The 12,702-nt window shown below is 43.6% G+C and overlaps 1 protein-coding gene across 2 annotated transcripts in view; it reads right to left on the bottom strand.

Moving 5' to 3' along the window:
- The window catches only part of GLIS1 (GLIS family zinc finger 1), a 219,988-nt gene that overhangs the window by 22,632 nt on the left and 184,654 nt on the right, over window positions 1-12,702 (bottom strand). For both annotated transcript variants that reach the window (XM_019501277.1, XM_019501278.1), the window contains exon 7: window positions 3,685-3,869. In XM_019501277.1, the coding sequence (XP_019356822.1) occupies window positions 3,685-3,869 (185 nt within the window). The remainder of the gene's footprint in view (window positions 1-3,684; window positions 3,870-12,702) is intronic.

The raw sequence follows: 12,702 nt of genomic DNA, 5'->3' as shown, positions 1-12,702 counted from the left end.
GCCAGCGGGGGTTCCCCTATGGTCCTTTCCTTCCTCCTCCAGACCTCCCCACACCCTCTACTTACTGGCAGGACCCCGGGTCCAGCTCCCTGCACAGGCAGGCAGTGTGCTTCAGCACCAGGGTGCGGGCCAGTGATAGAGATGCGCTGGCTGGATACCAGAGTGTCTCTGTGGAGGACCAAGCCTCTGGCTGCCTTGTGCCCTGCCCCACTTTTTCCCCCCACATTTTTTTTTTGACCCCTGGATATGCAGGGGTCTAATTTCGCCCCTGCGATGCAAATTTGCAGTGTGGGGAACATTTTTTTCATTCCTGCACGTGTTTCTTGCAGCATCTCAAAGGGCTTTGAGATGCTGCGAGACACATGTGCGCACTCGTGTGGGTGCTCTCATGGTGTCAAGTGGGCAGGTATTGGGAGCGGTGGAAGCCAGGAAGCTGATATACGTGCACATTCCTCCGCCTGGGCCAGGTTTGATTTTAAATCTTTCAGAATGTGCCCCCTCCTGGTTTGAGTCAATATTTCATCAGTTCAGCCTCAGCACTTCAAGTCTGAGGCCCTCTCCTCATGTGGAAACCCCTTTTCCATCACCAGGGTTTGCAGTCAGGTTGGGCCTGCTCCTGTCGAGTGCCCCCACAGTCTGCTGGTACAGAGGCAGCACCAGATGTTTTCTGTGAGTTCATTTATACTGCTAAAAGTGGCATTAGCTTGGGTGAACGGCTGGTATTCTGAAAACCAAAGTCTTGTGACAGCTGCTGAAGGTAAAACTGCTCATCATTAAACTGGCTTCAGTATCATGACAAATGGGACCGCGGTACACAGTGCACATGCTAGAGACGCCGGGTTCACTGTCACAATGTGTGCTCCAGCCAAACCAGGTTTCATTCATTTTAGGCAATCCTAGGAAATGAAACTCGCTGGCAATACCAGTATAAGATTTTCATTTGTGCCTGCAAACCCAAGCTGGGGCTTTACTGGTGTTTGTACATTTTTGTAACTTTAGGAAAAAGATTCTTTTAATCCCACCCATTTTATTTTGGTTCCTTGATGTTCCTTTTATGTGGGACTGCCCCTCTCCACAGCTAGAATTCTGTAAGGAGCTAAGATGAGGTTTAAATCCCCGTAATTAATGATTCAATTAGCAACTATGTATTGAGTAATTCAGAAATCTAAATGTGGACCATTTTTACTGCTTCTCAAATATTTCTTAAGCGGTTGAAATATGAAGCATGTGAGAGGTCTTTCTGTAGAAACATTTCTGTTCCTTCTTCGAGTGCCGAACTGTACAACCGAGTTGACTGCAGGCGCTCCAAAGATACTTTTTTCTTCCAAATGGATTTCAGATTTTCCTTCACTGTCTGATTTAAATCAAATTCTCTGAAGTTAAGATCCAACAGAAGATTTTACTAAACGCCCTGTCAGTTTAAATGATCGCTATTCAAGGTTTCTAGTACAGTAAATGTAGAAATACAACAGTTATTAAAGGAATAAATGCTGTTCCAAACATAACATTTAGCTACAGTTTTGCTTTGAAATCATTTGCGACAAAAAGCTGGAGCTAACCACATCACAGAGCCCATCGCTTGCCTCTGTTTCTCTAAGCCGTGACCTTAAAAACTTGAAGCATTTTTTTTAAATGAATGATGTAATGAGCAAATTACTGGAGTATGCCTATTAAACGACAACTCATATACGTCATGTCATTTAAATGTATGTGCAAATAAATCCAAGCTCGTCAAATTCCATAACATTTCTGACAAGGAATCATGTCAGATATAAATAACTGCAGTATTCCAGTCGCTTGCCAAATTCTTCTGGTGTATAATAATTTCCATGTGATCTTACTACAACTAGCAAAGCCACAAATTCTATCAGTTTATCATTCTTTTCATTATCAATATTATTACCTGTTTAAAGAAGCTGGGGGTTTTTTATAGGTCCACAGCAATTCTGAGCATTAACATGCTTGTATATGGACTGATTAGTTTTATAGATGAAGTTATTTACAATTCCTTTTTCACAGCAAAAACTCCAAAAAAACCAAACTTCACTAAAAAATCCATTTAACAAGCTGCCATTAAAGAACCGATGAACAAGAAAGTCTTTAAGTTCACCCCAAACACAAGATATAGAACAACCAATTTGAAAGGCTGTTAATCAAAATTGATTTTTGAATGCCCATTTCCATAATGAATTTATAATAATACTTTGACATTCAGCCAAAGTGGAAAATTATTGCCTTTCAAAACCACATGACACAAGTTAGAAAGCAACAATTCACTCAAAAGGTAAATGTGGTTTTCTTAAGAAATAAAAGTAAATTTATTTAAGTGGTTCAAAACTTGTTCTGTCTATGCATTTGTTTCTGCCATAATAATGAGCTGCTAAACTTTCCTCTTGTGGTTTGTAGTTATTTAGCTCATTATAGTAACATAATCGTATATCATTATGTGCTAGCATAAATCTGCCACGTTCCCCTCACAGAGTTAATCTTTTTAAATTGAATAATCTGCTGAGCATCAGGTCGAGTTAGTTTTTTCCTTTGGCACAAATCATTTAATAAAACATGCGTTTGCCTTTCAGACAAAGTCAATCCAACCAAGCAGCAACCCTAGGCAGGCAATTTTAGAGTATTTATGCTACTTGACCCAAAATAGAGGTTAAAATACTCCTTGGAGACTGAGGCAAAAGGGAGCAAATACATAGTCATAACAGCTGTGTTTGCCCATTATGTGTGTATTTCAACCCTGTTTTTCAAAGTTTATAAAAACTTAGCTTTAGAATATAGTCAAAGGGCAGCAAACAAATATATCAGTTGGGCAAAATAACCTCTCTTACATGTAACTGTGGCTGTCCAAAAAACTTTATTCAAATGATGGCACCAGCTGGGCTTTGAGTTGAGGAAGTCTGGTGACTTGCCTGTGTACAGCTGCATGCCTAATTCTGCTTGTAACCAACCAGATGCCCTACACACTTATTAATATTTACTGTATTTAAGCAATTTACTGTGTCTGGATTATATAACCAGACTAGCAGTTTACAATAATATAAGAGTTATCACTACATTAATCAGGCCAACTTTGGGGTAGTTAAGAAAGCTTCTATTAGAAAACCCGGGTGCCTGGACACCAAGGTTAAACAATTTGCCTAAAACTAAATAGCAAGATTCAGAAACTGAGTCAGGATTCAAACTTAATTCCTCCAGGCTCCTGGTCCTGTTTTTAAACCACACTGTGTCTCTGTGAGCCCAGCAAATGACCTGACAGTCTATTGTATTAAATCTGCACTTTAAAACTTCTTAACTACTTTGTAAATGGCTACAATCAACAGTACACAGCTCCAAAGGTAGTTCAGGGTTAAAAATGTTATTGTGTCTTTAAATCACAGAGGTGTTTTGGGGAGGAATTAATTTGTAATTGTCAGGTGCTTTGAGACAACCTGCTAAAAGGTGCTATATAAATTCAAAGTATTGGTTTTATAATTGCCAACTGAAATACCTTTAATTAGTATAACTAGATACTTGAGCATACTTGAGAGCTGAACATTACAGCATCATTTGAATTGCAACATCTTAAAAACAGAGGCTCCCATGGACATGCTCTTAGACCCGTAGCCATACAGTGCTGCCAGATGCTGCCATAATTAAAACAAGAATACAGTAGCTGGGAAAAATTCAAACAACCATTACCTTGAGGTCCCTGCTGTACGGATTGGTTTTGAAACTGAGCATACGGTTTGTTCGGTATTCCTGAAAACTGCTGCGCATTCGGAGACTGGCTGTGTGATGCAGGTGAACCATGTTTCTGCAGGAGGGAAGGTGGAACTAGTGTTTTCAGAGGACCGACAAGAGGTGAAATAATATTTGAAGTGAGCCTAGAATGAGAAGAGGGAAAAAAATGCTGTCATATCAAAGGAGGAGACAATAAGACTCCAAGTCCCTGTGCACTGTCTGCAGTGACTCTAAGGCATAGACATTTATTTACATTTTGTGCTGACAGATGTATCCATTTTTTAAAATAAATCATAAGATGCTGCTTTTACATGTTCATGAATTAAAGTGAAATATAAACTGGTTTACGGTCCCGTGCACTGGCTGCCCCTGCTGTTGAGATGGGAGGGTACAAAACACCACCATGGCTCACAAGGTGGCTGGCCCCAGCCTTAGACAGAGTCAGTTTTAGTGAACTGAGAGCCATACCAGAAATGAACTTAGAGCTAACAGGAATCCTGTGGCTGAAAGAAAAAGTAACTCTCAGGATCGACATTCGGTCACACTCACGAGTTCTTAACTCAGTTATGCCAGGGCTGTCCAAACACCAAGCGGCTGGAGGCTGAAAGTCAGGACTCCCCTCGCTGCACAACCCGGAGACATCACCCTCCTCTCGCTGCACCATGTGAGAGGCCCCCACCTGCTGTACCATGCATGTGTGTCCTGTCCCCCTCATTGCTGCCATGTCCCTGCCGAGTCCTCCCCCTTCACTGCTGCACCACTCACCTGCCAATGGTGCACTATGTACATGCTCCCCCCACCCCACTGCTACACTGGTTGCGTGGCTCCGGGGTCACCCTCAGCTCCATGTGCTGTGCTATGCTGCACTGCCTCACCCTCTGGGGTAGGGCCAGGCAGCAAAAGCTGGAGGCCAGGTAAACCTGGAGTTCCCACTAGCTGCTGCAGCTGAAGCGATGAGGAGATCAGTAGCCAGACAGGAGCCCGAGAGCCATGACTCATGCAGCCCACAGCCCTGAATTATGCTAACAAATCAAATCAGTCTGTCTAGGGATAAGATGAGGCAGAATTTTACCTTGAATTTTTATATCCAATTAACAAAGGTCTTGCTATTAGCTTTAGCTCCTTCTCATTGTTTCCTCTTTGAACCAAAAATAAGTTCTAGGGAAAGTTTCCTTTAAAAAGCTGGTAGCAATAGTAGAAGTGGTTATAGTAGGCAGCATCTGTCTATCCTTGCAAGACAACAGAATTGTGAAGAGCGAAGCACCAGCTCTGTGCCCTGGAGAGGTCACTCCAGCTTTGCTTTGTCTTTAAGAAGGTGAATTATTTATTTTTAAAAAGGCAGATCCTCTTTTTATTATGCAAATTGCAGATCATTGTTTTTACAAAATATTGAATTATCACCCTGTCCAACAACTGGCAGATTCATATACCATAGATGTAGTGCTAAGAAAAATCAAACATATTAGCTATAATATTAATATTTAGGTACCTTGTTTCAGGTTAGTTTGTTTCAATGACACCCCCCCCCCATTGACTGTTCTTTCCAGGTATAAGGAAATAAAATCTATGTCAAGTTTGAGTAACTTTTACATTGACTTTTCTCTTTCTAATGTAAGAAGAACTCTTAATGGCTTATTCCTTTTACTCCACGAGGATCCCTAATGAATAGTATTGTTTAATACATTAGTAAATAAAATGGGGTAAAACCTCTTCACCCAAAGTTTTGGCTCTGTCAGACAAGCACTATTCTTTATCAATTACTGTTCCTTTAACAAGTATAGATTTTAACAGGAAATCAGGATTATCTTACAAAGCACAGCCCAGAGTAAGGGTATGTTTGCATTTGCCCTGTGCTAGGGGAAGGCAAGGAAACAAGGTATCATTGTGCTGTAAAACCTTGTCCTAAGCTGCCAGGAGTCAGGTCAGTGCAAGAGTTGTGGCACTACTCAGACAAGGAGATCTGGCACACTGATGCCACGTTACCACCTTGAGAATGAGTTAGAACAGCCCAGGAGTGGCTCTACCTTACACTGCTGACATATGATACCTAGGTGACTTCAACCCACTGATGGACTGGTGATGCACAGTGTAGCTCCATAAGGATTTTCTAGAGCATGTGGGCTGCCTATACTTGTGCTCAGAGGTAGGGGGGATCATTTTAATTAGAGTGGTTCCTAGACAGCCACTCTAATTAAAACCGCTCACCGTCACATGCGTTAAACCCCCTATGTTTCAAAATGGCCATGGGGGCGCTTTAACTAAAGCTCATTTGGTGAGGTTTAATTAAAGTGCCCCCCATAGCCATTCTGAAATGCAGAGGGACTTAATACACATGACAATTAGGGGTGTGCACAACTGGCCCTGTTCGATTTGATTTGATTAATTGATTCAGATCACTGTCCCTAATTCAATTCAGCTGAATCAATCTAAAGATTTGATGTTGATTTGGAGAATGAGCGATTTGGCCATAGACACAGCTTTAAATGTTTTTTCTACACACCTCAAGGTACCAGGCACAGCTTGTGATCGCTGCGATGCTGGGGCACATGGAGCGTCCCGCAGGAGTGCAGGGGGACCCTCCCGTGTGCTCGGCGGTGAACCTGGAAGTGGACTGGAAGTACTTCTGGTCCTCTTCTGGGGAGTGCAATGGGGGCCCCCCCTGTACCTCCTCAGCTCAGCAATTGGCCACGGGGGGACCCCGAGTGCCCCCCCAGACCCAGGAGGCACCAGTTGCTGAGCCAGAGGGGTGCAGGGGGCTCCCCAGGGTGCTCCTCAGTGGACCAGAAGTGCTTCTGGTCCACTTCTGGGGCTGCTGCTGAGTGCGCTGGGGACCCCTCTGTGCTCCTGTGGGACGCTCCATGCGCCCCAGCATCACAGCATTTACGAGCCACCTGCTACCTAGAGGTCTGTAGAAAAAATATTTAAAGCTGTGTCTATGTCCGAATCGTCGAATCTCTCCGAATCGACTCGCCCACCAATTGGGCCAAATCTCCCCCAAACAAAATCAAGGGCCAAAGCTTTGCACAGCCCTCGTGACAATGATGCTATGCTGGAATGTTGTAGTTAGAACGCAGAGCAGAATTAATTGGGAACGTGGTGGATCTAATCAAGTCTTCTGACTATTTGTTGCAGCAGTAGTAATGACAATCTCTTGGTTCTGGCCTGCTATGGAGTGATAGGTAAAGTACTATCATGACTGAAAGGGAGGAGGGAAATAAAGAAGCAATAGTTTTGATTATGAGTTGAACGTCACCAGAGGGAGCGGGGTGCCACAAAATTCCATTTTTAAAATGCTTGGTATTGATCTGGACGTGGGCAAGAACTGAGATGGCAAAACTTATCAATGAAAAAGAAACTCGAGTCAAGAGTGGGGAAGATTAGGACTCTCAGAGGGCTCTATCATGCTGAGGGAAATGGCAACTAGATGGTAGTTGAAATGTATACATGCAGAGAAGTAGACATTGCAAGGAATCGTTAGAGCTCACGGTGCAATTTCTGGATTTGTAAGTAAACTGCACTAACTCAGCGGAAAGACTCCGGGATTTTTCTGGACAGCTCAATGACAAACTTTGCTTAAAATGCAAAGGCAATAAAATGTTATAAGGCATAAAGAAAAGTATGTTAAGTAATAAGCAAATTGCTATGAATATATGTTATGTGCTTACTTGGGTACTATGTTCAGTTTGGGCCCAAATAGACAATATTCATAAATGAGTCACAAAAGTAACTGGAAGCCTAGGAGCATGTGGAAAAAGCTAAAAAGATTGTATTTCCTTACATTAGAAAGAAGCTGACAAAAAGGGATCCTGTTAAACATACACAAAATAATGAAGAGTCTTTCAAAAGTACCAGGGAAGCTCTTTGCAACCACATCTTATCATACAAAAAACCAAAGGACCACTTTATGCTATTGAAAGGCTGAATACTAATGAAAGGAAACACTATTTTTACACAGTGCAAAATTACTCTCCATGTACCATTTTGGTTAAGAAGTAGTTAAAGGACTGGGCATTTGTATGGATGATGAGAACACATATGGTTTTATTAGACATAATAAAAAATAATTTCAAAAAAATAAAATAAACCTCAACATTTGGATGGGACAGGAAACCTCGTGCTCTCAGGGCATAAGCCAGTTTCTGCCAGGAGGTGGGGAAAGGGGTTGGGCAGGAAGACATTTCACCAGTTAAGGTAGTTTATAGCTGCCTGCTCTGGGTTTCTTATACATTTCCTAGAAGCACTTTGTACTGCCTAAGGTTGGGAGAAACAGCACCCAGATCAATGGGCCACTGATTTGCTCCCTCCTGACATCCCTTTTGTTACTAGGAGAGGAATGTAATGGTTGCAAAGGTCCCAATCCTGAGTGGCCGTAGTCCTCTGTGCACGACATTCATGCTATCGCAGAGAAATGACTCACGTGAAAACTAAGCACCCGCTACTGATACATCAACTGATCAGCTGTGCAGGCAAGCCTGTCGCCTCCCGCTGAAACACCGCACTCATTTCTGCAGGCAGGGCAGGGAGGGATTACACCTATTTCTTTAAGCCACTGCCTTGGTAACCTGCACCACTGGAGCTTGACTGGAGTCCTGCTAAAGCCCGGGATAAAATGTGGATACTTGTGCTGCTTTCACAAGCCTTGGTACAATCCTCCATTATAAGACTTATAACTAAAGGTATTGGGCAGTGCTTAATTTTGATATAGGCATCTTATTGAATAGAGATTTCTATAGGAGAAGCTTCTATATAGCCATGACCTTCACCTTTACAGGTTCAATATAGCCATGAACGGCTGTCACTAGAAGAGCAGCTAGAGTTGGGAGACTGAGCTACAGGGGAATTTGTTTTCCTAAAAAAATGTTCTTTTCAGAGTTCCAGAATTGAAGATTGTCCCTAAAATATAATCCTGGTAATTCTTCCATGGACGTAATAACTTGTGGCACATGGGTTATTAGTCTGCAGGTGAAATAATTCCAGCTATGGATTAAACAAATCGTGCAAAAGCTATAGGAAGCAGCTTAAAAAGAGATGCCTGCTGTATTGAAGGCGAAAAACTGAACTGCTGTACAGAGGACTGCAGAGTGGACAGCTGGATGCATTAACGACGCCCAGGCAGTAGCTGAGGCAGATCTGTTTCAATAACTAATAGTCTGGACATTTCCTGTTAATACTGTATTGCAACCACAGTTTGTTTTGTTTTGGATCTTAGTAATAAATATAAACCACATTTTTAACTTTCATTTTCACTTGTCTGATTCTCTAAATTTGCAGCGGGTCAGTTTTTATGCTTTAACATATGTATTCAAAAAATCCACATGCTTCCAACTTCACAAAAGCAGGTCCCAATGACTATGTCGAATGTCTACATTGCTACGAGGGTCAAATCTTTACCTGCCTACCTTACAGGATATCAAGAGCCACCAGGGCTCTGGTGCGCTATCATGGCAGGCTCAGGAGAAAGCTAGGTAAAAGCACTCTGTACCCCACAGCACAAAGCGGGGTTTGGAGGGAGGGTGGAGGACAGGCCAGCGAATCCAAGGCTACATTAATCCCTGGACTCAGGTGCCCAGAGATTTAAGCCCAGGTGCCCAGGCCCTTGTTAAAAGCTGAAAGGAGCAGCCAGGGAGCAGCTATTCCCAGGTGCGTGTAGATGAAGAGTGCCATTTCCTAATAGCATGGATTTATTGTGGGAAAAAAACTAATGCCAGGCTTGACAGCTGGGGAGACCTAGGGTGGCATGGGTGCCCAGGCAAATGGTTGACAGCCCAGGGGTCATTGCCAAAGCACTTGCAGGACGGCCCTGGCAGATTCCAACAAATCTGCAAATTCTGCTAAATACATTGTCACCAAGAGACACAAAAAAGGAAAGGACCTGGGGGGGGGGTGGCTTTCTTTTGGTGGCAGACCAAAAAACTAGAATAACGTAGCTTTGAGCATAGATTTAAAGGAATAAATCTCAGATTATAATGGAACACCCAAGGAGCCAGCCTCGTCTTTTTACATGGCCCCTACATTATCTAGGAGCCACGGGGCAATCAGTAAAGTGAATGATGAGTAAAGTTACAAAAAGAAAGTGCTCTTTCTGTACGCACCATGCAGTCAGCCTGTGGAACCCATAAGCACAGGAAGTCATCGAATCAAGCACTGCAGCTAGCTTTTAAAACGGTAGAGTAATTTTGTGGCCAAAAATAACATTTGTAGCTACACCAGTGAAGCAAGAGGTAATCACATCTCATGCTTCAGGATGTAAAATGATTACCCCTGGAGTCAGGGAGGAATTTGGAATCCTCCCCCCGCTCCCATCCATCACCCACTACACAACACTGCAGAGCTGAGCAGGTAGCATGAGCTGTCCGCTTCCCCGTGAAGCATCATACATACAGCATAGCTGGAGACAGTTTAGACTTGAGGGACCAGTGATTTGATCTGGCAGTGCAAATCTGCCATTCCCCATGTGAAGATGCATCAACAAGCAGTGTATGAGTCAGGGATCTAGTGATAAGAAGCCTACATTACTTTGCACCTTTAATTCCAAAGGATTCCCTGGCACTGGGTTAATGTTACTACGTGACTGTAGAAATTCACAGATTCATAGACACTAGAGCTGGAAGGGATCTTGGAAGATCTTTGAGTCCAGCCCCCTGCCCCAGGGGCAGGAAGTCAGCAGGGATCATAGGATCCCAGCAACATAAACATCCAAATGTCTCTTGAAGGTGTTCAAAGTAGGTCATGGAGAAAATCCTGTTGTTCCCCTCTTTGGCTAGGGAAGGCCCCAAGTCCGACACTGTGTGACAACTGCATTGCAATGCTTGACCAGAAGAAAGGGAAGCAGAGCAGGGACTGGCGAGGGATTCCCCCCTAGGCAGAAGTGATTCCAAGTTGAGGGTCCATGTAAAACTTACTTGGTCTATGAAAGAGGTGACTAACCTGTGGCGCGAGCACATGCTGCAGATCAGAAAGGAGATAGCGGAGCAGCAGACGGAGGAAAGCGGAGCAGGAAATCGACTCAAGAGCAGGGAACGGAGCAGAAAGCAGAGTGGCAGTCAAGCAGAGGAGGGGGATCAGAGTGGCACTTGGGGGGGGTGCAGACCTAATTTGTGGCATGCCTGACAAAACGTGGACCCCCAGTGACCTATGACACCAGAGTAACCCACAGAACACGGAGAAGTTACAGCATCAAAGTCTCAGTCCCACAGGCCTGACTCAGGCAACGTGGAGCTCGGCTGGTCTCGGTGGTGGCAGATAATAAAAGAAAGGAGCAATGGTCTCAAGTTGCAGCAAGGGAGGTTTACGTTAGATATTTGGAAGAACTTTTTCACAAGGAGGGAACTGGAACAGGTTCCCCAGAGAGGTGGTGGAAGCTCCATCCTTGGAGGTTTTTAAGACTGGCTAGACAAAGCCCCGGCTGGGATGATCTAGTTGGGGATGGTCCTGTTTGAGCAGGGGGCAGGACTAGATGACCTGCTGAGCTCTCTTCCAACCCTAATTTTCTGTGTTTTTTATGATTTCTAAAATTCTTGCTGAAGTCAAAGGGAACACTGCTCCAGGAGCATGTTGGATCGGTGGTTGTATCTACAGATTCACTGCCTGGAGCAAGTGACCTCCTGTATCAAAAGGATAAACCCCTTTAGCTAAAGACATAATGCCTTCAGCTGGCAGTAGTGGCCCCTTCTCAGTGTGGTCCAGCCATGATCTCAGGCCCTTACACGGGGACTGCAGTATCATGCCCTAGGTGTAGCCCAGTTCGCCTGCAGGTCTCGCAGCGGGCAGTCATGGAAATTTGCTCGCACCCCGAATCACGGGGCTGCCCGGAAGGCGTTTAGAAAATTAACATTCAGTTCCTCTCCATTAGCTCCAATTTACATAATATCTTATTTTTAAGTACCCTTTTAATATACACATTGTAATCTCTCTCTCTCATTTTATAAAGCAAACAATATCTCTGGATTAGATACAGAACCCTCATTAAAAATACTGAATAATGTTCTATTAGATTTATTTCCACATAATGTCTGTGCAGTTCCTCAGATAGCAGGCTCAGGGTAAACTGCTGGTGCACATTAAAGAAGTGTCTGGCTACCTGTTGAGCTAACAGAAGTCCATCTGGTAGGTACTTGCATGCCTCAAAGGCAGCTATGTCGTGCAGTGTGTTAGCACTATCTGCTCACTCTCTATTTTTAGCCTATTTCCATTTGGGTGGCAAGAAGCAAATATAAAACGTAGTGTTACTCTCACAATTCACACTAACCTCTCTGTTCCAGTGTTATTGCTAGGTAAAAGCTTTCTATTAAACTACATTAGAAGCAAGAATAAATATACAGCAGAACTGATGTTTTTCAAACCCTTCTGACAGGCCAGGGATACATTTTTCATTCATTTATACTACAGTAGCCCGAATAAGAAATGGCCATTAAGGGCTGTGTGAAGCTCCAGGTGCTGATTTGATTCGGAGGAGATTTGGCCCAATTCGGCGGCCTAATCTCTGAATCAGATGCATCTGAATCGAATCAGGACAGTGATTCAAATCACCGAATCAAATCACTGTCTCCTGAATTGGTCAAATCCGAAGCGAATACTAGCCACTTTGCACAGGCCTAAGGGCCATTATACTTTGCTTTCGCCACGCTCTGGGCCAATTCTATGAACAGCAAATTAGAAAGCCACATTTCTAGCTGTTTCAAGATAAGGCTCTTCATGGTCCATTATTCACTTAATCTTTTTAATCTGTCCCTGATTAAAATGGACAACTACCGGTATGGAACTGAAAACTGGAAAATAATGACATTTACTTCAGTTAAGGAGTCTCTTTTCAATAACAGCTGAGGATGAAGCGTAACCACAATGTAGGGCTATCTAAGACATGGATGTTTCCAATAGGAGCCGTCTCAACGCTGGCGGGGTGGGGGGCTGACAGAAAGCCCTGACTGGCAGATTCCCATGCTAGACAAAAGACCCCCCCAATCCTCCTCCCATCGG

The sequence above is a fragment of the Gavialis gangeticus genome, unplaced genomic scaffold (genome assembly GCF_001723915.1).
Source record: "Gavialis gangeticus isolate Ggan-Ray unplaced genomic scaffold, GavGan_comp1, whole genome shotgun sequence".
Classification (NCBI taxonomy): domain Eukaryota; kingdom Metazoa; phylum Chordata; order Crocodylia; family Gavialidae; genus Gavialis; species Gavialis gangeticus.
Note: the sequence above shows the minus strand (reverse complement) of the source record. Positions and strands in the feature narration are given on the sequence as shown.